Raw genomic sequence first — 17,947 nt, 5'->3', positions numbered from 1 at the left:
GTTTTAGAGAAAAGTATGTTTCTGGTCCGTCAAGTTCACCAAAAGTATGGACTTGATCTCTTAAGATTTATTTGTTGACATTTGATCCTTCAACTCTCTAAACCAGATAAGTTTGGTCCAAAACCTGATTTTGAGTACGTTAGCCAAGTTTGACTGGGTTGACCAGGTTTGACTGATGAACAGTAAATTCAAAAAAAAATAGCAAACCAATTCAAAAAAATCTGAAATTTTGTGCCAGACAAGATGCTTGGGTGTGCTAGGTGCGTGTAAATTTTTGTGGTCAAATAACATTCGAGAAGCTCTAGCAAAAAAATAGCTTTTTTGTGAGCCAAAATTTGTTTTATTTGCCATGAGCTCCTTGAATGTCGAAACTCCACATAAACTTGCATGCACCCAGCGCACCCAAGAATAAAAGAGAAGACTTTGATATATGCGTTTATGATTTGTTCATGTTAGGTATAGTAGTACAATATTTAAAAAACAATTTGTTGTTGTTTCTTTAAGGGGTAAACTATTCCCATAATTCATTCTTCATGAGGAAGAAAGCTTTCCTTTATTTATGTTGTTATGTAACATGGCATTTTCCTGTCAATTTTTAAACCATTTCATATTGAGCATTTAAAAAATACTCCCGTTTGGATCACTAAGTGATCTGAACGCTCTTATATTTCTTTACAGAGGGAGTAGTTTTCTTAGAAAGAACGATGTAGACAAATTCACCTCGGATAACAGCAAATATATTACGTGCTTACATATATTCCAGATGATTTCTATTGGAATTATAAAAATGTATTATTTTTTTGTCGGGAACAGAAAATACTGTTATACACTTTATGTTAGGTAGAAAAGGGAGACGGAGATTTGTACCAGCAGCGAGTGTCAATATTTGTGATTATCTATCATGTTTGCAAATTCGTTTCTAATTAAGTCAAAGTTGTACAATTATGGAAGTCAGGGCAAAATGAGTGTAGGCTTGCACTTCATGTAATCACCACCGAACGTGCGGGTGCATGGCGTCTGCAGACGAGTGTAGGCTTGCACATGCATGTAGTCACGGGGCTTTGTTTCAATCAGCTCAGTGCAGCGGGCCCTGGTGTTGGGTTTCTTTTTCTTTTCTATGTACCTGAGCAGCACATGTACGAGGAAAATAATTGAAGGAGACTGACATATAGACGCCCCCCTTGTCTCCCCTCTCTGTCCTCGAGGCCCTTCATGCTGAAATAGCCAGCCCTCCAACTTAGAGCATCTCCAACAGCGGCGTCAAAAAACGCGCGCGGGTAAACTTTCAGTTTAGCACGTGGAGGACGTTTTGGCGCGCTCCAGCGGCGGCAGGAAACAAGTGCGCGCGTGGGGAAAAGGCGGCAGCTCGCGCGCTAGATTTGGCGCACCGCTTCGAGCGCGCCTATAAATTGCGGCGCTCGCCACGCGGCCTCCACACTGCCACGCGCGCTCTTCCCGCTCACTCTGCCGCTTGATCGCCGCTTCCTCGCCCCCGCCACTACCGCGCCACCTTGCCGCCGCGCCGCCGGGGATTGTCTGACTAGCGTGGCGTCCGCGAGCGCCCCGGCGGCACCTACTACGCCGAGATCCGGTCCGGCGACATCCGGCTCGACCTCGGCACGTTCGGGACTGCGCACGAGGCCGCCCGCGCGTACGACGCGGCGGGGTGGCGCCTAGAGAGGCCGCCGGTGCAGATGAACTTCCGCAACGTCTTCACGCGCGAGCAAGCGCAGTCCGTCACCCCTCCGCCTCGTCTTATCACGGACCAGGACCGTGCGGAGCACTGCCGCCTCCTCATCGCCGAGGAGACGAGCGAGCCATGGCGGAGTGGTGCCGGCGCCACCCGGAGGACGTCGTGGCGGAGCGCGCCTTCTGGGCGGAAAGGACGGCAAAGCGCCGAGCGGAGCGGTTTGACAGGCGTCGGCGGAAGGCCCTGGCGATATCGTTGAAGCAGGTGGGGTGTCGATTTTTTAGGGATAATGATCCTCGTTGTGAGGACATGTGGATCGATACCTCGGACAACACCAGTCTGGATGAGGACGAGCACGACTCGGAGTAGGTTGTAGTTGCACTGTAGTTTTCAGTGTAGTTGCATCGTAGTTTTATCTATCTATGTATCGTTTATCTATCTATGCTATGAACTATGTAAAATATCTATGTATCATTTTTTATATGAATTTTATATGTATCTTTTTTATTAAAAAATATGTATGCAATGTTCGTGCGATAGCACGCGCTGCATTTTAGCGCGCCTGCTGGAGCTACGCGCGTGCGCTAAATTTTAGCGCGGTTGCTGGAGCCAGCGCTGCCCGCCGTGCTTTTTCAGGCGATGGATGCGCGCGCTGCAAAATACTTTTTAGCGTGGTGCTCCTTGGGCGGCTGTTGGAGATGCTCTTAGCAACCTACCAGTGCCATCATAAAACATGTTCACTGACATGTGTGTCCGTCCTAGATGGGACCAGACGTTCAGTGGGTCAGTTATAGGTTCAGAAGCACATGTACGAGGTTCAGAAGCTAGGCTAGCTCGCTACTCGTGCCCCGGCGATGGATTCTTACGTGGGAGCGAGATGATTCAGCGTGACAACGACAGTTTCACTTGGACGTGTGGTGCATCCTGCAGGGCCCTACACTGTAAACCCCACTGTCTCCAGAAACTACCTCGCCGGCTGGCGGGTGCTGCGCTACAAATAGCCTCAGCTGACCACGAGAAGCACACGTAACAAATAGCTGAGCGTCACAGAGAGAGAGAGAGGGAGCACCGACGCCGGCAATGGAGCAGTGGAGGAACACGGCGGCCGAGGCGTCGGCTCGCAGCTTCACCTACATCAACGGGACGAATGCAGTAGTCGAGGCCATCAATGGCGCCAGCCAGCAGTACCGCCTGGCCGCCGAGGACTGCCGCAGATTCCGCCCGGGCGTGCATCCCCTGCCCAACGCTGGCCAGGGCGCTTCAGCAGGCGGCCTCATCATCGACCTCGCCATCGGCCGGATTAAGCGCATCAGCAGGTTCCACGCCGTACTGGGCATCGTCTTCTCCCTCTGCGCTGCGCACATGGGGCTCCAAGCCAACGCGCCGTGGTGGTGGGACAGGTGGCAACTCCACCACGCCGACCTGAAAGTGGATTTCTTGAGCGTACGCACCCGGGTCGCTCTATCTCGGCCGCTCGTTCCGGAGTCCGCACCTCGAGATGCTCAGCAGTTATGATCGTTTGCCTGGTTGGATTACCGTGGCATATGGAGGTTACGGAGACCGTCGTCACAGGATCTTTTGGACGTACTAGGCTCTGCACGAATTTGTTTGTTTGTGCCAGTTAAAAAAATACTGGGAGCACGCCCGTGACACCGACGATCGAGTCTACGCGGCGGCCGTGTTCGTCCATCCAGCAGACGAGCTGGAGGACATAGCTAGCATGCGAATCAGCACCTTCAAGCAGCGTGTGTGATTTTACGGATGCATAAATGGAGCTCCGGTGGGTGTATATATAGCCGGCTTGTGGTGTACGTGTTTGCAAGTTAGGCGGTTCACCATGGCCATGCAGTGGGATAACTTTTTTAGTAAGGGTCACTCATACGAGCTGTTGAACTTTTAAAAGGCATACTGAATCATTTTGTAACCTCCTCTGAACGAGCACGGGCTGGCCGCTATGGACATCGCGCCTGGCGCGTTCAAGTACCAACGCATGCGTCGGCACCATAGTAAAAATCGCGTGGCGAATAGATTAAACATTCTACTCCACCCTCGCAACACACAGCCGTAAGTCGCTGCCAGTAAAAACGGTTTTTATTACCACCCGTGACCCCACGGCAGGTGAATGGACAGGCAATGCATGGAATCTACTTTTGCTTCAGCCAAAGCCGATACTGATACGTCTCGTCGCACCGCATCCTATACGAGCACCCGGATCCTTTGTGCATATATAGCATGTGGGTCATGTATTGACATTCGCAGAAAATCAACTACACCACTGCGCCCCACTCTCGTGTTCAGCCAGCAAAGATTCCAAAGCATCACCAAGTCCCCATGCCCGCCCACAGAGTGCTCCGCGGATGACTCCTCTGTCTCCTTTCTGGAGATGGCTGCTTTCGAAGCCCACATGTGTCTGTCCTTTTGTGCGAGCGGATGGGCCATCTGGTACAGTTTCCCCTAGCCCAAGTAGGCAATCGCGGTCCCTTACGTCTGTAAAACACTACCAGATAACGTGGCCCCTAATATTTTCCGTTCCGTGTAGCACACATCCCAATGAATATGGACGTCCAGGATAGCAGTACAAGGGTGCGTAAGCTCACCTGAATGATTTCGCGCCGACCCTGCCCGCCACGCGGAGACGGCGCTGCAGTGCCTACACTCCGCCAAGTCGCACGGCCATGCGGCCCTCGGCGTCTTCCACGTCATGCTCAGGCCGCCATCGCCGCGAGCAGTCGCCCACGCCTGGGCACCCGCGGCGGAGCAGCTCCTGCGCCGCGCGATGGACGATCTGGCCATGGCGGAGGCCGCGGTGGAGCGGATGCGACCGGCCATTGTGGCCCAGTACTCCGACGCATGGATGCTTCTGCATGGCTGATAGCATGCGCGGCGACGTAGCAACGAGTCGGCAGAGATGACCGATCTCTCTTCTTTTTGGTTCATCGATACCTGCATGCAGGAATTGACGATGTACTCCTATAGTTTCAGTTTGTAGATCGAACGTGCTCAAAGATTCGACGCTGCGGGAACTGCACTCCACGTACGTACATCGATGTGTAGCTACTACTGCAACTGTTTTTTTCACTATTTTTCAGATAGCTCACCATCCATACCAAATGGTAGCTACTACTGCAACTTATTTCGACAATTTTCTTTAAACCCAATCCTGTTTGTCAGGTACTACATACAATCACCTCCGGCTTATAGGGTTTCACTCAGAATTTTTGTTTTTTCTTTGTGACAAAATTAGATCTATTATAAAAATTCACCGGAAGTACAAAAATTATCTCAAACATAATAAAAGTTATGGCGATTCCAAGACCATCGAACGACCACCATTGCCGCCAGAATGAGCCGCCTGCGTGCCCTTATCGCCGCTTCTCTACTCGAGCCGGCTTCTCCTTGTCGATGACAGGCGGAAACTCTTCATGCACGTGCAACTAAGGGCCAACGCCCAGGAGCTGCAGTCGTCGCCATTGAACCTTTACATAAATGTGAAGTACCTGATATCAAATCTTGTCATATGACGAGAAACACTAACCTCACCGTCTCAAGAGACGGCAAGAGTCTATGTCGGAGCTCCGTTGACTACGTCCAGACGAACGAACTCGAGGAGGATTGGAGCCCCAAAGACAAACTCAAAGAAGGAGCGCCACCATGTGCTCGAGTCTGCACCACCGAGGACTAAAAACCCTAACCTAAACTACTAGCTGAAGTGGAGGCACCGAGATTCCCCTTCCCGTCACCGGTCACTGGAGTGGTAGGCAAAGGAGAGGCGAATCCACGGACTCGTCGGTGAAGCTTGGAGAGGAGACTTTGCTCTAGCCGACTAGGGTTATGTTATAAGTCTCATTTTTATTGCGTTCCATCGCATGTTTAAATTTTGAGCTACATTATATTGATGCATGCAAGGATTCAAAGAACACTCACTAACGCATGTAAAAGTTCTTAGTTATTTATTGTTCACACATGCAATCATTGCAGTCAATGCATCGGTAAACACAACTTATAAAAAACAAGCACATCTATCGAGTACTTTTGTAAACTATAAAAATTATTTCACCATTCATCATGGTGAGGTTTTTGAATCGAGCCCTCCAAATTGAAAGAGACGAAGTATGATCGATAAATCATCATCGACATGCGGTGAGCTTCTGAACTTTTTGATTCATAGTCACAAAAGATGACAAAACTTGTTTGCAGGTGCATGCGCTAGGAGGAATCAATCTTTCCCCCCGGCCCCCGCGTCGCTCCGCTTGGGGCGACTCGGGAGGCGACGAAACCCTAGCCGCCAGCCCTCCCTCCCCTCCTCCTTCCCCCCTCGCCGCCGCTTGAGGAGGCCTCCGGCGATCTCCGCGTGGCCACCAAGGACGGCGGCGGCGAGGATCTGGCTGCTCCCGCGCGGAGGGCTTCGGCACCGAGGCGGCGGCCTCGGGTGGTGAGGCGGCGTCGCAGGTGTTGCCCCTGTGTCTCCTTGGTCGCGTGGGCGGCATGGGACGGCGGGAGCTGTCGCCGGGCGTAGCGGGTGGTCGTCCTCTTGGCTCGCGTCTGGATCTGAAGGTGGACTCCCTCCCCCCCTGCAGCGCTGCTGCACGCCGGATCTGGTCGTCGGAGGCCTCAGGTCGAGGGTGTCGGTGATGGTGGACTGCCAGGAGTCGCGAACCTGGACCGGGAGAAATCCTTGGCTGGTTCTCTTCTCTGGCCACGGCAGCGGCGACACCGGTCGGTGCCGTTCCCCTCCACGGAGGCGTCGTCGAGGTTCGGTTCCTCTCCCTTCCGCCTCTTTCCCGGGAGAAATCCCTTGTCTTGCTTAGACTGGACGGCAACGGCGCGGTGCGTCGCTTCCTTCTTGAAGGTGCCGTCTTGGGCAAGGTGGGAGCGTGCAGTGGGGCATCGTGGTGGCTGCGTCTTCGGCGAGGGAGATGGAACATGGCGCTTTGTTTCCGAATTAGTGCAGCTCGACATTCCTTGATTTGTTCAGTTGCAGGTCAGCTTCTGCTTGACTGGCGTCATTGCCTTGGGCACGGAGGGGATAGGGGTCCTCACTAGCAACTGCTCGACGCAATGACACGAACATGGCTGATTTCTGTGGGCCTGAGCTAATTCCAATTGTGGTGCTCCATCTCTTTTCGCTGTATGTTTGTTCAGTGACAGCTCCTTTGTGCAGTTTTTCCTCTTCGTGCTTGTATCAGTGAGCCTCGGTGTGGATATCCTCGGTTTCCTTCGTGCAGCGACAGGTCGGGCTGAGTATCCCCCTTGGTGGCCGGAACCGTGTCCGTTCTTTGCTCTAGGGTGAGCAATTCCATCTTCCGGCGGTCCGGCGCCTTTCGAGCCAAGGCGAGGGGCAGGGGTCCCCTCCGGATTTGGAGAACTGCGACATGTTTTCGGTGTCCACCGTCCTGGGTTGATGAGGGCGCGGTCCTTTGTCGTTGGGCACTGGCGCCGTTTGATGTTCCTCTCTGTTCGCTCTTCTGGGTCAAGTGCACTTGGAGGACTCCGTCGACTACAAGCTAGAGCTTATTTAGGATTTTGTGTAGGGCTTGTAGTCTTTGGTGCTTGTAAGCTGCTGGGCAACACTCTGTATCCGTTGTAGCTTTTCCTTTCTGTTCCGTGTTGGTTGTATTGGTGGCCTTGTGTAATCCCTGGCCGGTTGATGGCTTCGTTAATTCAAAGCCGGGCTCCTCTGGAGCCTTCGTTCCAAAAAAAAGGTGCATGCGCTAGTCCAAAGGTACTGGCTATTTGATGTAAAAAGGCATACAGCCAACAATGAATGGCCAAGTATTATTGGAGCAGGAATAATGGCCTGCTGACTGGGTTGTCGTTGCCGACTAGACTGCCCGTGTAAAACACAGACCGGTAAAAACAAAGTCGGGTATTCATACTCTCTCTCTCGCGCGCGCGATTGTGCGACCTACGCACAGGGACGAAGCTAGAAAAAATGGGGACCGGTGTCAACGTTGCCTACAAAAAAAACGTTGCCCACAATAGCACCGACAGTAGCAATGCAATATAAAGAGTGAAAATATGCAATGAGCCAATGATATAAATTTTATTATATTAAAATGATTTTCATACCCGAGTACTGGTTGAGCGAAGTAAAAAAAGCCACTTGTTTACATATTCAGTAAAAAAATAAGAAAAGCTAAAAGGTAAGTTGGGAGCATTTAATCTGTATAACTCAGTGAAAACAATAAACAAAAGAAACAAATTATTTTTACAACAATGTACGAAACAAATGATACATAAAAATACGGTTAAGGAAAAATATATAATGATGTGAGACTCACATGTTATAACTTCCTTCTCGACCTTTAATCTTCTTCATTCAATAAATCATTCATGGAATCATTCGTAGTGATAGTAAATATATATTTATCCACATAGCAACTCAGGCTATCACTCATGAACTGGTCACCCATGCAAAACAGTCTTGACAATATCCATTTCCGAGAAGCATCTCCTCATCGATTTGGTCAACTGGCAAAATTAGCACCAACTTTGGAAGTAGATACACCAGAGGAAAAGCAAGATGTTTCTTAGTGTCAGCTAAGACTTCAGAAAGATCTGCAATGTGATCCAAATTGGCAAATCCTTGGTCTGTTTGGACATTGCCAATTTACGTTCGAAGTTCACGATCAAGATCCATCAATTATGTTGAATAAAAGTCACCAGGATAAATCTTAGATAGTTTAAATAAATAGTCCAAGTTAAAAGAAACAAAAGATATTTAAAGTCTGCTTTGTCTGCAAGGTCCTCTAATTAAATATCTCGGTTTGATCTAATGTTGCTTCTTAGCATTCGTAGTCTATTGTGATATTCTTTTTCGATCAGCTGAATCTGAAAGAAGTTCATCTAAATTTATTTCTCCTAGAGCAGTAGCACCAACGTTTCATTAACTACATAAATCTATTTCGGTAGTCCTTTCATGACCTTGAAGTCTCGGTTGGATCAGTGTCTCCTGTCCGCTTCAATAGAAATCTATCTGTAATCTTCTAGTCCTAGTTGAATCAAGGAGATAAATTATGAATTTAAATCTTAGTATTACACAAATGTATGTCAGTGCCTCGGGTACATGGGATGAACCGAAGTGGACAATCAAGAATTGCAGCCGGCCGGCCACAATAGATTAGGCTGACGCGGCCGGCCGATGACGGACATCGCCGAACCAAAATTAGCATCGTCCATCGTTGTGTAGTTCCCTGATAGCAGCGGTACGTGTGCAGAGGATTTAGGATCTACGTCATTGAGGAGGAAGCGGATCACTTGAGAGAGGCGTGCTTCGTGACCTACTGCGAACTGGCGGCCGGCTGCGTCCAGGAATTAGTAGGGACAGGCACCAGATAGATTGGGCCTTCTGGGCTGCGTGCTAGGTTAGCAAACAGATGGATACTTCTTCTTTACTGTTGTAGTTATCTAACTGGGCTAAGACTTTGGGCTTTTATTTTGTGGTGGGCTGGGGTCAATCGAACTTTTTTGCTGGGGTCAAAGGCACAAATCGGTAAAGCTATTAGCTGAAGCATCGAATGGCATTGGTGTCAACTGACACCAGTGCCTACCAGGGACGAAGCTTGAAAAAATGGGGACCGGAGTCAACGTTGCCCGCAAAAAAAACGTTGCCCACAATAGCACCGACAGTAGCAATGCAATATAAAGAGTGAAAATATGCAATGAGCCAATGATATAAATTTTATTATATTAAAATGATTTTCATACCCGAGTACTGGTTGAGCGAAGTCAAAAAAGCCACTTGTTTACATATTCAGTAAAAAAAATTAGAAAAACTAAAAGGTAAGTTGGGAGCATTTAATCTGTATAACTTAGTGAAAACAATAAACAAAAGAAACAAATTATTTTTACAACAATGTACGAAACAAATGATACATAAAAATACGATTAAGAAAAAATATATAATGATGTGAGACTCACATGTGATAACTTCCTTCTCGACCTTTAATCTTCTTTATTCAATAAATCATTCATGGAATCATTCGTAGTGATAGTAAATATATATTTATCCACATAGCAACTCAGGCTATCACTCATGAACTGGTCACCCATGCAAAACAGTCTTGACAATATCCATTTCCGAGAAGCATCTCCTCATCGATTTGGTCAACTAGCAAAATTAGCACCAATTTTGGAAGTAGATATACCAGAGGAAAAGCAAGATGTTTCTTAGTGTCAGCTAAGACTTCAGAAAGATCTGCAATGGGATCCAAATTGGCAAGTCCTTGGTCTGTTTGGACATTGCCAATTTACGTTCGAAGTTCACGATCAAGATCCATCAATTATGTTGAATAAAAGTCACCATGATAAAGCTTAGATAGTTTAAATAAATAGTCCAAGTTAAAAGAAACAAAATATATTTAAAGTCTGCTTTGTCTGCAAGGTCCTTTAATTAAATATCTCGGTTTGATCCAATGTTGCTTCTTAGCATTCGTAGTCTACTGTGATATTCTTTTTCAATCAGCTGAATCTGAAAGAAGTTCATCTAAATTTATTTCTCCTAGAGCAGTAGCACCAACGTTTCATAAACTACATAAATCTATTTCGGTAGTCCTTTCACGACCTTGAAGTCTTTGTTTCATAAACTTGGCCGGATCTAGCTTCTCCGCCCCTGTTGGCCGCCCACGATGGGGCTCGGTGGCTTCGTTCCGGCGGCCAGCGAGGGCTGGATCCCGGGGCGGCGGCCCCGGACGGCGGAGGATGTGTTGGCGGCTGTGGACTCGCGACGGGCGATGCGGCGGCTGCAGTGGTGGACGATCTGTGCACAAGACGGTTGATGGAGGCCATTGGAACAGATCTGGGTGAAGACCTGCTCGCGGCTGCTGCCGAGGCCGGCGATGGCGGCACTATTCGGTGACGTTCCCTTGTTGAAGGCATCGCTGTTCAGAAGTTTCAGGCCACTATCTGCTACCTCCGGGGGAAACCCTAGATCAGTAGATCGGATGATGGCGGCATTATTGTGTCGTTTCCCTCTTGTGGCGTCATTCTTGGAGGTGTACACGGGCTCGAGGGACCAGTGGACGGAATAATTGGTGGAGCGGTGATTCATCCTGCACATTAATGGTGGCGTTTCTCCGCGGCATGGCGCAGTGGAAACTCGGCGCCCGATGTGTGGCGAGGGACTCGCGCAGGAGGGTGACGTTATCAGGCGTCGTGGTGGCGTCGATGGCAGAGAGGCCGGGGAAGGTGGTGCAGCAGTACAACACTGAAGATGGATTGGTGGCAGGTGGCTGCGGCGGCCTCATACCCGGCAGACGTCCTGGTTGAGGAGTGCGCCGGACTGGTAGGTGCCCCATACCCAGCAGGCGTCCTGGTTGGGACCTCTGTTCTTAGATGTTTAGGTTTGGCTGCGATGTCTGTTTGGTATTAGGCCCAGACTATCAGCGCCCCTTCATCAATTGGATAGGAGTAGCGACAGTTGTTGCTTAGACGGTGGCTTTACTCTTACTATTGTATGACGTTGTAAGGTCTTGTGAGAATAATTAATAAAGTGGCCGTATGCAACGCCCAGATGCAGAGGCCGAGGGTCCCCCTCCTTTAAAAAAAAAATAGAATTTAAACTAAAACCATGATAAGAATTATGAAATGAAGTAGGGATTAGCATCGTATACTTGCGTCTGCCAGTGGAATAAATATAATTGCTAATTTCGTACGTGAGTTTGTCGTCAAATCGATCATCCTATCAGCTGATTGTTTGAAAGTGACCTTCGACGTGTGCGTGTGCGTCTCGGCCAAAAGCACCAAAAAGGTACTTCTTGGACCACGTTCCATCAAAATAATGTTTTACTTTATGGTGACTTTGAAAATGGTACCATTGGCTACCTGGAAGAGGCAAGAGCCACAAGCAAGTTAAATAACCCCTCTATCCATATATATGGAGGCTAATGCATTTTTTGAGACTAAATTTCACCACATGTTAAAATAATAATATATGACATGCAAGTTACACAAAGTATACCGTCAAATTTGTACTTAAAAGGCGCTTCCCATGATATAATTTTCACATTATACATCGCATATACTTTAATCTTACCAATAATCATAGGCTGTTTCAAAATATGCATTAGGCCCTATAGGAGTTCATGGGTGGAGGGACTACTGCTATACGAGTTCATGGTTGGCTCCGTTCATCTGCATAGGTTGGAATATGGCTGGCGGAGGTAATGGAGTGTCTGGATCGCGATAGAGGAGAAGAGGAAGGGGCCAACAAGATTTGTTAAGTTGAGTGAGGTGAGACAAAATGAGATGACTTGCCGGCGGTAGCGTGGTCTGGTTAGTCTGTTCTCAAGAAAAAAAGCCCCACGTGGTTTGCTATAAAAAGAAAAAATAACTTCGGAAAAGCTATCTAGTGAACGTTCGCCGGGACGCCAGTCCTAGCGAATGCTCTCTCGACCGTTGCACGGATCTTGGCACAAGCCCCTAGCCACGTAAGATTGTAGAAGTCGTTCACTATCATGTGATTCCTCGCGGACGCTCTCTGTTTTTTTCTTCCAAAAACTACACGACAAAGGTTGTGCGCTTGGTGGGGTTCGAACCCGCCGTCTCCTGCATAAGGGGCGGGGGGCTTACCACTCGACTAAGTGGGGGGGGGGGGGGAGGGAGGGGGTTGTGGACACTTGAGACCGAAACTGATATATCTTTTTAAAGCTAAATTTGTTCTAAATTTTTCTTTTAGAAAAACCTGGATTTTCACATTTTTTAAGAATAAAGTTCCTATTTTTATAGGCAATTTTTCCTAACTTGCCTTGTGCATTTTGTTTATAGGTAGAATGGCATTTTTTATTTTTTATTATTATTATTATTATTATTATTATTATTATTATTATTATTATTATTATTATTATTATTATTATTGTAGGTACCATGGCACTTTTATTATAATCCACATGGTATTTTCTGTTGTTAAGATATTGACATTTTAATAAGTAAAAACATGCCACTTTTTATCATTAAGAGGATGAAAGTTTATTATTTATAGCATGGGATTTTTCTTATTATAAATATGGAAAATTAATTATGAATTGGATGTTTTTTTATTATTGGGGGCATCTCATTTTCATTATTTGTTGATATGGCATTTTTATTATTAGGAGGGTGACAGTTTAATCATTAACAAGATGTAGTCTTTTTATATAGAGCATGGCATTTTTATTATTGTTGACATGGCATTTTTCTGATTAGGAGGATGGCAATTTAATTATTAAGAGGAAGACAATTTTATTTTATAGAGCATGGAATTTTCATTATTTTTGACATGGCACTTTTATTATTAGGAGGATGGCAATTTTTATTTCCTTATTTACATGGCAAATAAATTGCATTGACATAGCATTTTCATTATTAGAGCATGATAATTTTTATATGAATTTTTGAACAGTGGACCAACTCAAGTAAAAAATTCATCATGGCATTTTGTATTTTGGCCCATGACAGCTTTTAGAAAGCAGTGTAGCTTTTCATGTTTTTTTCACAAGAAATGTATTTTTTATTCATGACATTTTTGTTAACATTTTTTAAATGGGCCTCTGGGCCAAGGGGGTTTACCCTGGTGAACAAAATCAATGTGATGGGCCTTTCCCTGGTGAACGTTAAGGGAGGGAGCAACCGTTCCCTTGGGGGGGGGGGGGGGGGGGTGTTCCTCCCTGGCGCCCTGATGCTACCTATTGGGGTCCAAAAACCCTTACGAGATAACTAGCGGAATTGCGAGACCGCCACACCGAAATAGGAGCTAGCGGGATTGTTCGTTTGGTCATTTTGTATCCCGTCCAGAGACACAACTGTAGCCTTGCCCGCATACACAATCAATTCCTCGATTCTATTGGCCATCAGGTGCTCGGCAAGTCGCATATCCCAATGCATGAGTAGAAGCAGCCGGTGGCCAAGACCAAGGTGAGGGCAACACCGATCTGTGCAACATGTGCACTCAAACTTAATCCTTGTTTAATTTAGATTTTTTTTGTTTTGTTGAATAATTATATTAGTGAACATATTGTGTTTGAAGCATAAATGTAAAAAAACTTTGTTATTGGCGAAGACTGTGTACTTCGTGGCAGATTCTATGGTGCTCCCACCGATCCATATTACTTTTCAATAAAACAGACGTATCTAGACATATTTCAATTCTAGATACATCTGTTTGAGCGACAATTAATATGTATCACATGGAGTATTTGTTTTAGAGAAAAGTATGTTTCTGGTCCGTCAAGTTCACCAAAAGTATGGACTTGATCTCTTAAGATTTATTTGTTGACATTTGATCCTTCAACTCTCTAAACCAGATAAGTTTGGTCCAAAACCTGATTTTGAGTACGTTAGCCAAGTTTGACTGGGTTGACCAGGTTTGACTGATGAACAGTAAATTCAAAAAAAATAGCAAACCAATTCAAAAAAATCTGAAATTTTGTGCCAGACAAGATGCTTGGGTGTGCTAGGTGCGTGTAAATTTTTGTGGTCAAATAACATTCGAGAAGCTCTAGCAAAAAAATAGCTTTTTTGTGAGCCAAAATTTGTTTTATTTGCCATGAGCTCCTTGAATGTCGAAACTCCACATAAACTTGCATGCACCCAGCGCACCCAAGAATAAAAGAGAAGACTTTGATATATGCGTTTATGATTTGTTCATTTTAGGTATAGTAGTACAATATTTAAAAAACAATTTGTTGTTGTTTCTTTAAGGGGTAAACTATTCCCATAATTCATTCTTCATGAGGAAGAAAGCTTTCCTTTATTTATGTTGTTATGTAACATGGCATTTTCCTGTCAATTTTTAAACCATTTCATATTGAGCATTTAAAAAATACTCCCTTTTGGATCACTAAGTGATCTGAACGCTCTTATATTTCTTTATAGAGGGAGTAGTTTTCTTAGAAAGAACGATGTAGACAAATTCACCTCGGATAACAGCAAATATATTACGTGCTTACATATATTCCAGATGATTTCTATTGGAATTATAAAAATGTATTATTTTTTTGTCGGGAACAGAAAATACTGTTATACACTTTATGTTAGGTAGAAAAGGGAGACGGAGATTTGTACCAGCAGCGAGTGTCAATATTTGTGATTATCTATCATGTTTGCAAATTCGTTTCTAATTAAGTCAAAGTTGTACAATTATGAAAGTCAGGGCAAAATGAGTGTAGGCTTACACTTCATGTAATCACCACCGAACGTGCGGGTGCATGGCGTCTGCAGACGAGTGTAGGCTTGCACATGCATGGAGTCACGGGGCTTTGTTTCAATCAGCTCAGTGCAGCGGGCCCTGGTGTTGGGTTTCTTTTTCTTTTCTATGTACCTGAGCAGCACATGTACGGGGAAAATAATTGAAGGAGACTGACATATAGACGCCCCCTTTTCTCCCCTCTCTGTCCTCGAGGCCCTTCATGCTGAAATAGTCAGCCCTCCAACTTAGAGCATATCCAACAGCGGCGTCAAAAAACGCGCGCGGGGTAAACTTTTAGTTTAGCACGTGTAGGACGTTTTGGCGCGCTCCAGCGGCGGCAGGAAACAAGTGCGCGCGTGGGGAAAAGGCGGCAACTCGCGCGCTAGATTTGGCGCACCGCTTCGAGCGCGCCTATAAATTGCGGCGCTCGCCACGCGGCCTCCACACTGCCACGCGCGCTCTTCCCGCTCACTCTGCCGCTTGCTCGCCGCTTCCTCGCCCCCGCCACTACCGCGCCACCATGCCGCCGCGCCGCCGGGGATTGTCTGGCTAGCGTGGCGTCCGCGAGCGCCCCGGCGGCACCTACTACGCCGAGATCCGGTCCGGCGACATCCGGCTCGACCTCGGCACGTTCGGGACTGCGCACGAGGCCGCCCGCGCGTACGACGCGGCGACGTGGCGCCTAGAGAGGCCGCCGGTGCAGATGAACTTCCGCAGCGTCTTCACGCGCGAGCAAGCGCAGCCCGTCACCCCTCCGCCTCGTCTTATCACGGACCAAGACCGTGCGGAGCACTGCCGCCTCCTCATCGCCGAGGAGACGAGCGAGCCATGGCGGAGTGGTGCCGGCGCCACCCGGAGGACGTCGTGGCGGAGCGCGCCTTCTGGGCGGAAAGGACGGCAAAGCGCCGAGCGGAGCGGTTTGACAGGCGTCGGCGGAAGGCCCTGGCGATATCGCAGTGCGATATCATTGAAGCAGGTGGGGTGTCGATTTTTTGGGGATAATGATCCTCGTTGTGAGGACATGTGGATCGATACCTCGGACAACACCAGTCTGGATGAGGACGAGCACGACTCGGAGTAGGTTGTAGTTGCACTGTAGTTTTCAGTGTAGTTGCATCGTAGTTTTATCTATCTATGTATCGTTTATCTATCTATGCTATGAACTATGTAAAATATCTATGTATCATTTTTTATATGAATTTTATATGTATCTTTTTTATTAAAAAATATGTATGCAATGTTCGTGCGATAGCACGCGCTGCATTTTAGCGCGCCTGCTGGAGCTACGCGCGTGCGCTAAATTTTAGCGCGGTTGCTGGAGCCAGCGCTGCCCGCCGTGCTTTTTCAGGCGATGGATGCGCGCGCTGCAAAATACTTTTTAGCGTGGTGCTCCTTGGGCGGCTGTTGGAGATGCTCTTAGCAACCTACCAGTGCCATCATAAAACATGTTCACTGACATGTGTGTCCGTCCTAGATGGGACCAGACGTTCAGTGGGTCAGTTATAGGTTCAGAAGCACATGTACGAGGTTCAGAAGCTAGGCTAGCTCGCTACTCGTGCCCCGGCGATGGATTCTTACGTGGGAGCGAGATGATTCAGCGTGACAACGACAGTTTCACTTGGACGTGTGGTGCATCCTGCAGGGCCCTACACTGTAAACCCCACTGTCTCCAGAAACTACCTCGCCGGCTGGCGGGTGCTGCGCTACAAATAGCCTCAGCTGACCACGAGAAGCACACGTAACAAATAGCTGAGCGTCACAGAGAGAGAGAGAGGGAGCACCGACGCCGGCAATGGAGCAGTGGAGGAACACGGCGGCCGAGGCGTCGGCTCGCAGCTTCACCTACATCAACGGGACGAATGCAGTAGTCGAGGCCATCAATGGCGCCAGCCAGCAGTACCGCCTGGCCGCCGAGGACTGCCGCAGATTCCGCCCGGGCGTGCATCCCCTGCCCAACGCTGGCCAGGGCGCTTCAGCAGGCGGCCTCATCATCGACCTCGCCATCGGCCGGATTAAGCGCATCAGCAGGTTCCACGCCGTACTGGGCATCGTCTTCTCCCTCTGCGCTGCGCACATGGGGCTCCAAGCCAACGCGCCGTGGTGGTGGGACAGGTGGCAACTCCACCACGCCGACCCTGCCCGCCACGCGGAGACGGCGCTGCAGTGCCTACACTCCGCCAAGTCGCACGGCCATGCGGCCCTCGGCGTCTTCCACGTCATGCTCAGGCCGCCATCGCCGCGAGCAGTCGCCCACGCCTGGGCACCCGCGGCGGAGCAGCTCCTGCGCCGCGCGATGGACGATCTGGCCATGGCGGAGGCCGCGGTGGAGCGGATGCGACCGGCCATTGTGGCCCAGTACTCCGACGCATGGATGCTTCTGCATGGCTGATAGCATGCGCGGCGACGTAGCAACGAGTCGGCAGAGATGACCGATCTCTCTTCTTTTTGGTTCATCGATACCTGCATGCAGGAATTGACGATGTACTCCTATAGTTTCAGTTTGTAGATCGAACGTGCTCAAAGATTCGACGCTGCGGGAACTGCACTCCACGTACGTACATCGATGTGTAGCTACTACTGCAACTGTTTTTTTCACTATTTTTCAGATAGCTCACCATCCATACCAAATGGTAGCTACTACTGCAACTTATTTCGACAATTTTCTTTAAACCCAATCCTGTTTGTCAGGTACTACATACAATCACCTCCGGCTTATAGGGTTTCACTCAGAATTTTTGTTTTTTCTTTGTGACAAAATTAGATCTATTATAAAATTCACCGGAAGTACAAAAATTATCTCAAACATAATAAAAGTTATGGCGATTCCAAGATCATCGAACGACCACCATTGCCGCCAGAATGAGCCGCCTGCGTGCCCTTATCGCCGCTTCTCTACTCGAGCCGGCTTCTCCTTGTCGATGAAAGGCGGAAACTCTTCATGCACGTGCAACTAAGGGCCAACGCCCAGGAGCTGCAGTCGTTGCCATTGAACCTTTACATAAATCTGAAGTACCTGATATCAAATCTTGTCACATGACGAGAAACACTAACCTCACCGTCTCAAGAGACGGCAAGAGTCTATGTCGGAGCTCCGT

The 17,947-nt window shown here is 47.9% G+C and overlaps 2 protein-coding genes across 2 annotated transcripts; both read left to right on the top strand.

Moving 5' to 3' along the window:
* The first annotated feature begins 2,733 nt into the window (after positions 1-2,733).
* Positions 2,734-4,843, top strand: LOC123074111 (uncharacterized). Its single transcript, XM_044497046.1, has 2 exons — positions 2,734-3,105; positions 4,301-4,843. The coding sequence occupies exons 1-2, from the start codon at positions 2,771-2,773 to the stop codon at positions 4,560-4,562; spliced, it is 597 nt and encodes a 198-aa protein (XP_044352981.1). The 5' UTR covers positions 2,734-2,770; the 3' UTR covers positions 4,563-4,843.
* An 11,764-nt stretch (positions 4,844-16,607) lies between these two features.
* On the top strand, positions 16,608-17,522 carry LOC123074109 (uncharacterized). The gene has a single exon (XM_044497045.1). The coding sequence runs from the start codon at positions 16,645-16,647 to the stop codon at positions 17,239-17,241; it is 597 nt and encodes a 198-aa protein (XP_044352980.1). The 5' UTR covers positions 16,608-16,644; the 3' UTR covers positions 17,242-17,522.
* The last annotated feature ends 425 nt before the right edge of the window (positions 17,523-17,947 follow it).

Source organism: Triticum aestivum, chromosome 3D, assembly GCF_018294505.1.
Source record: "Triticum aestivum cultivar Chinese Spring chromosome 3D, IWGSC CS RefSeq v2.1, whole genome shotgun sequence".
NCBI classification, from domain to species: Eukaryota; Viridiplantae; Streptophyta; class Magnoliopsida; order Poales; family Poaceae; genus Triticum; species Triticum aestivum.
Note: the sequence above shows the minus strand (reverse complement) of the source record. Positions and strands in the feature narration are given on the sequence as shown.

Bases quoted from the DNA above. Each gene is read 5' to 3' on its own strand.
- LOC123074111 (XM_044497046.1), top strand. From the start codon at position 2,771: ATGGAGCAGTGGAGGAACACGGCGGCCGAGGCGTCGGCTCGCAGCTTC. The intron at 3,106-4,300 runs CGCCGACCTGAA...TGAATGATTTCG, and splicing joins GACAGGTGGCAACTCCACCA to CGCCGACCCTGCCCGCCACG.
- LOC123074109 (XM_044497045.1), top strand. From the start codon at position 16,645: ATGGAGCAGTGGAGGAACACGGCGGCCGAGGCGTCGGCTCGCAGCTTC.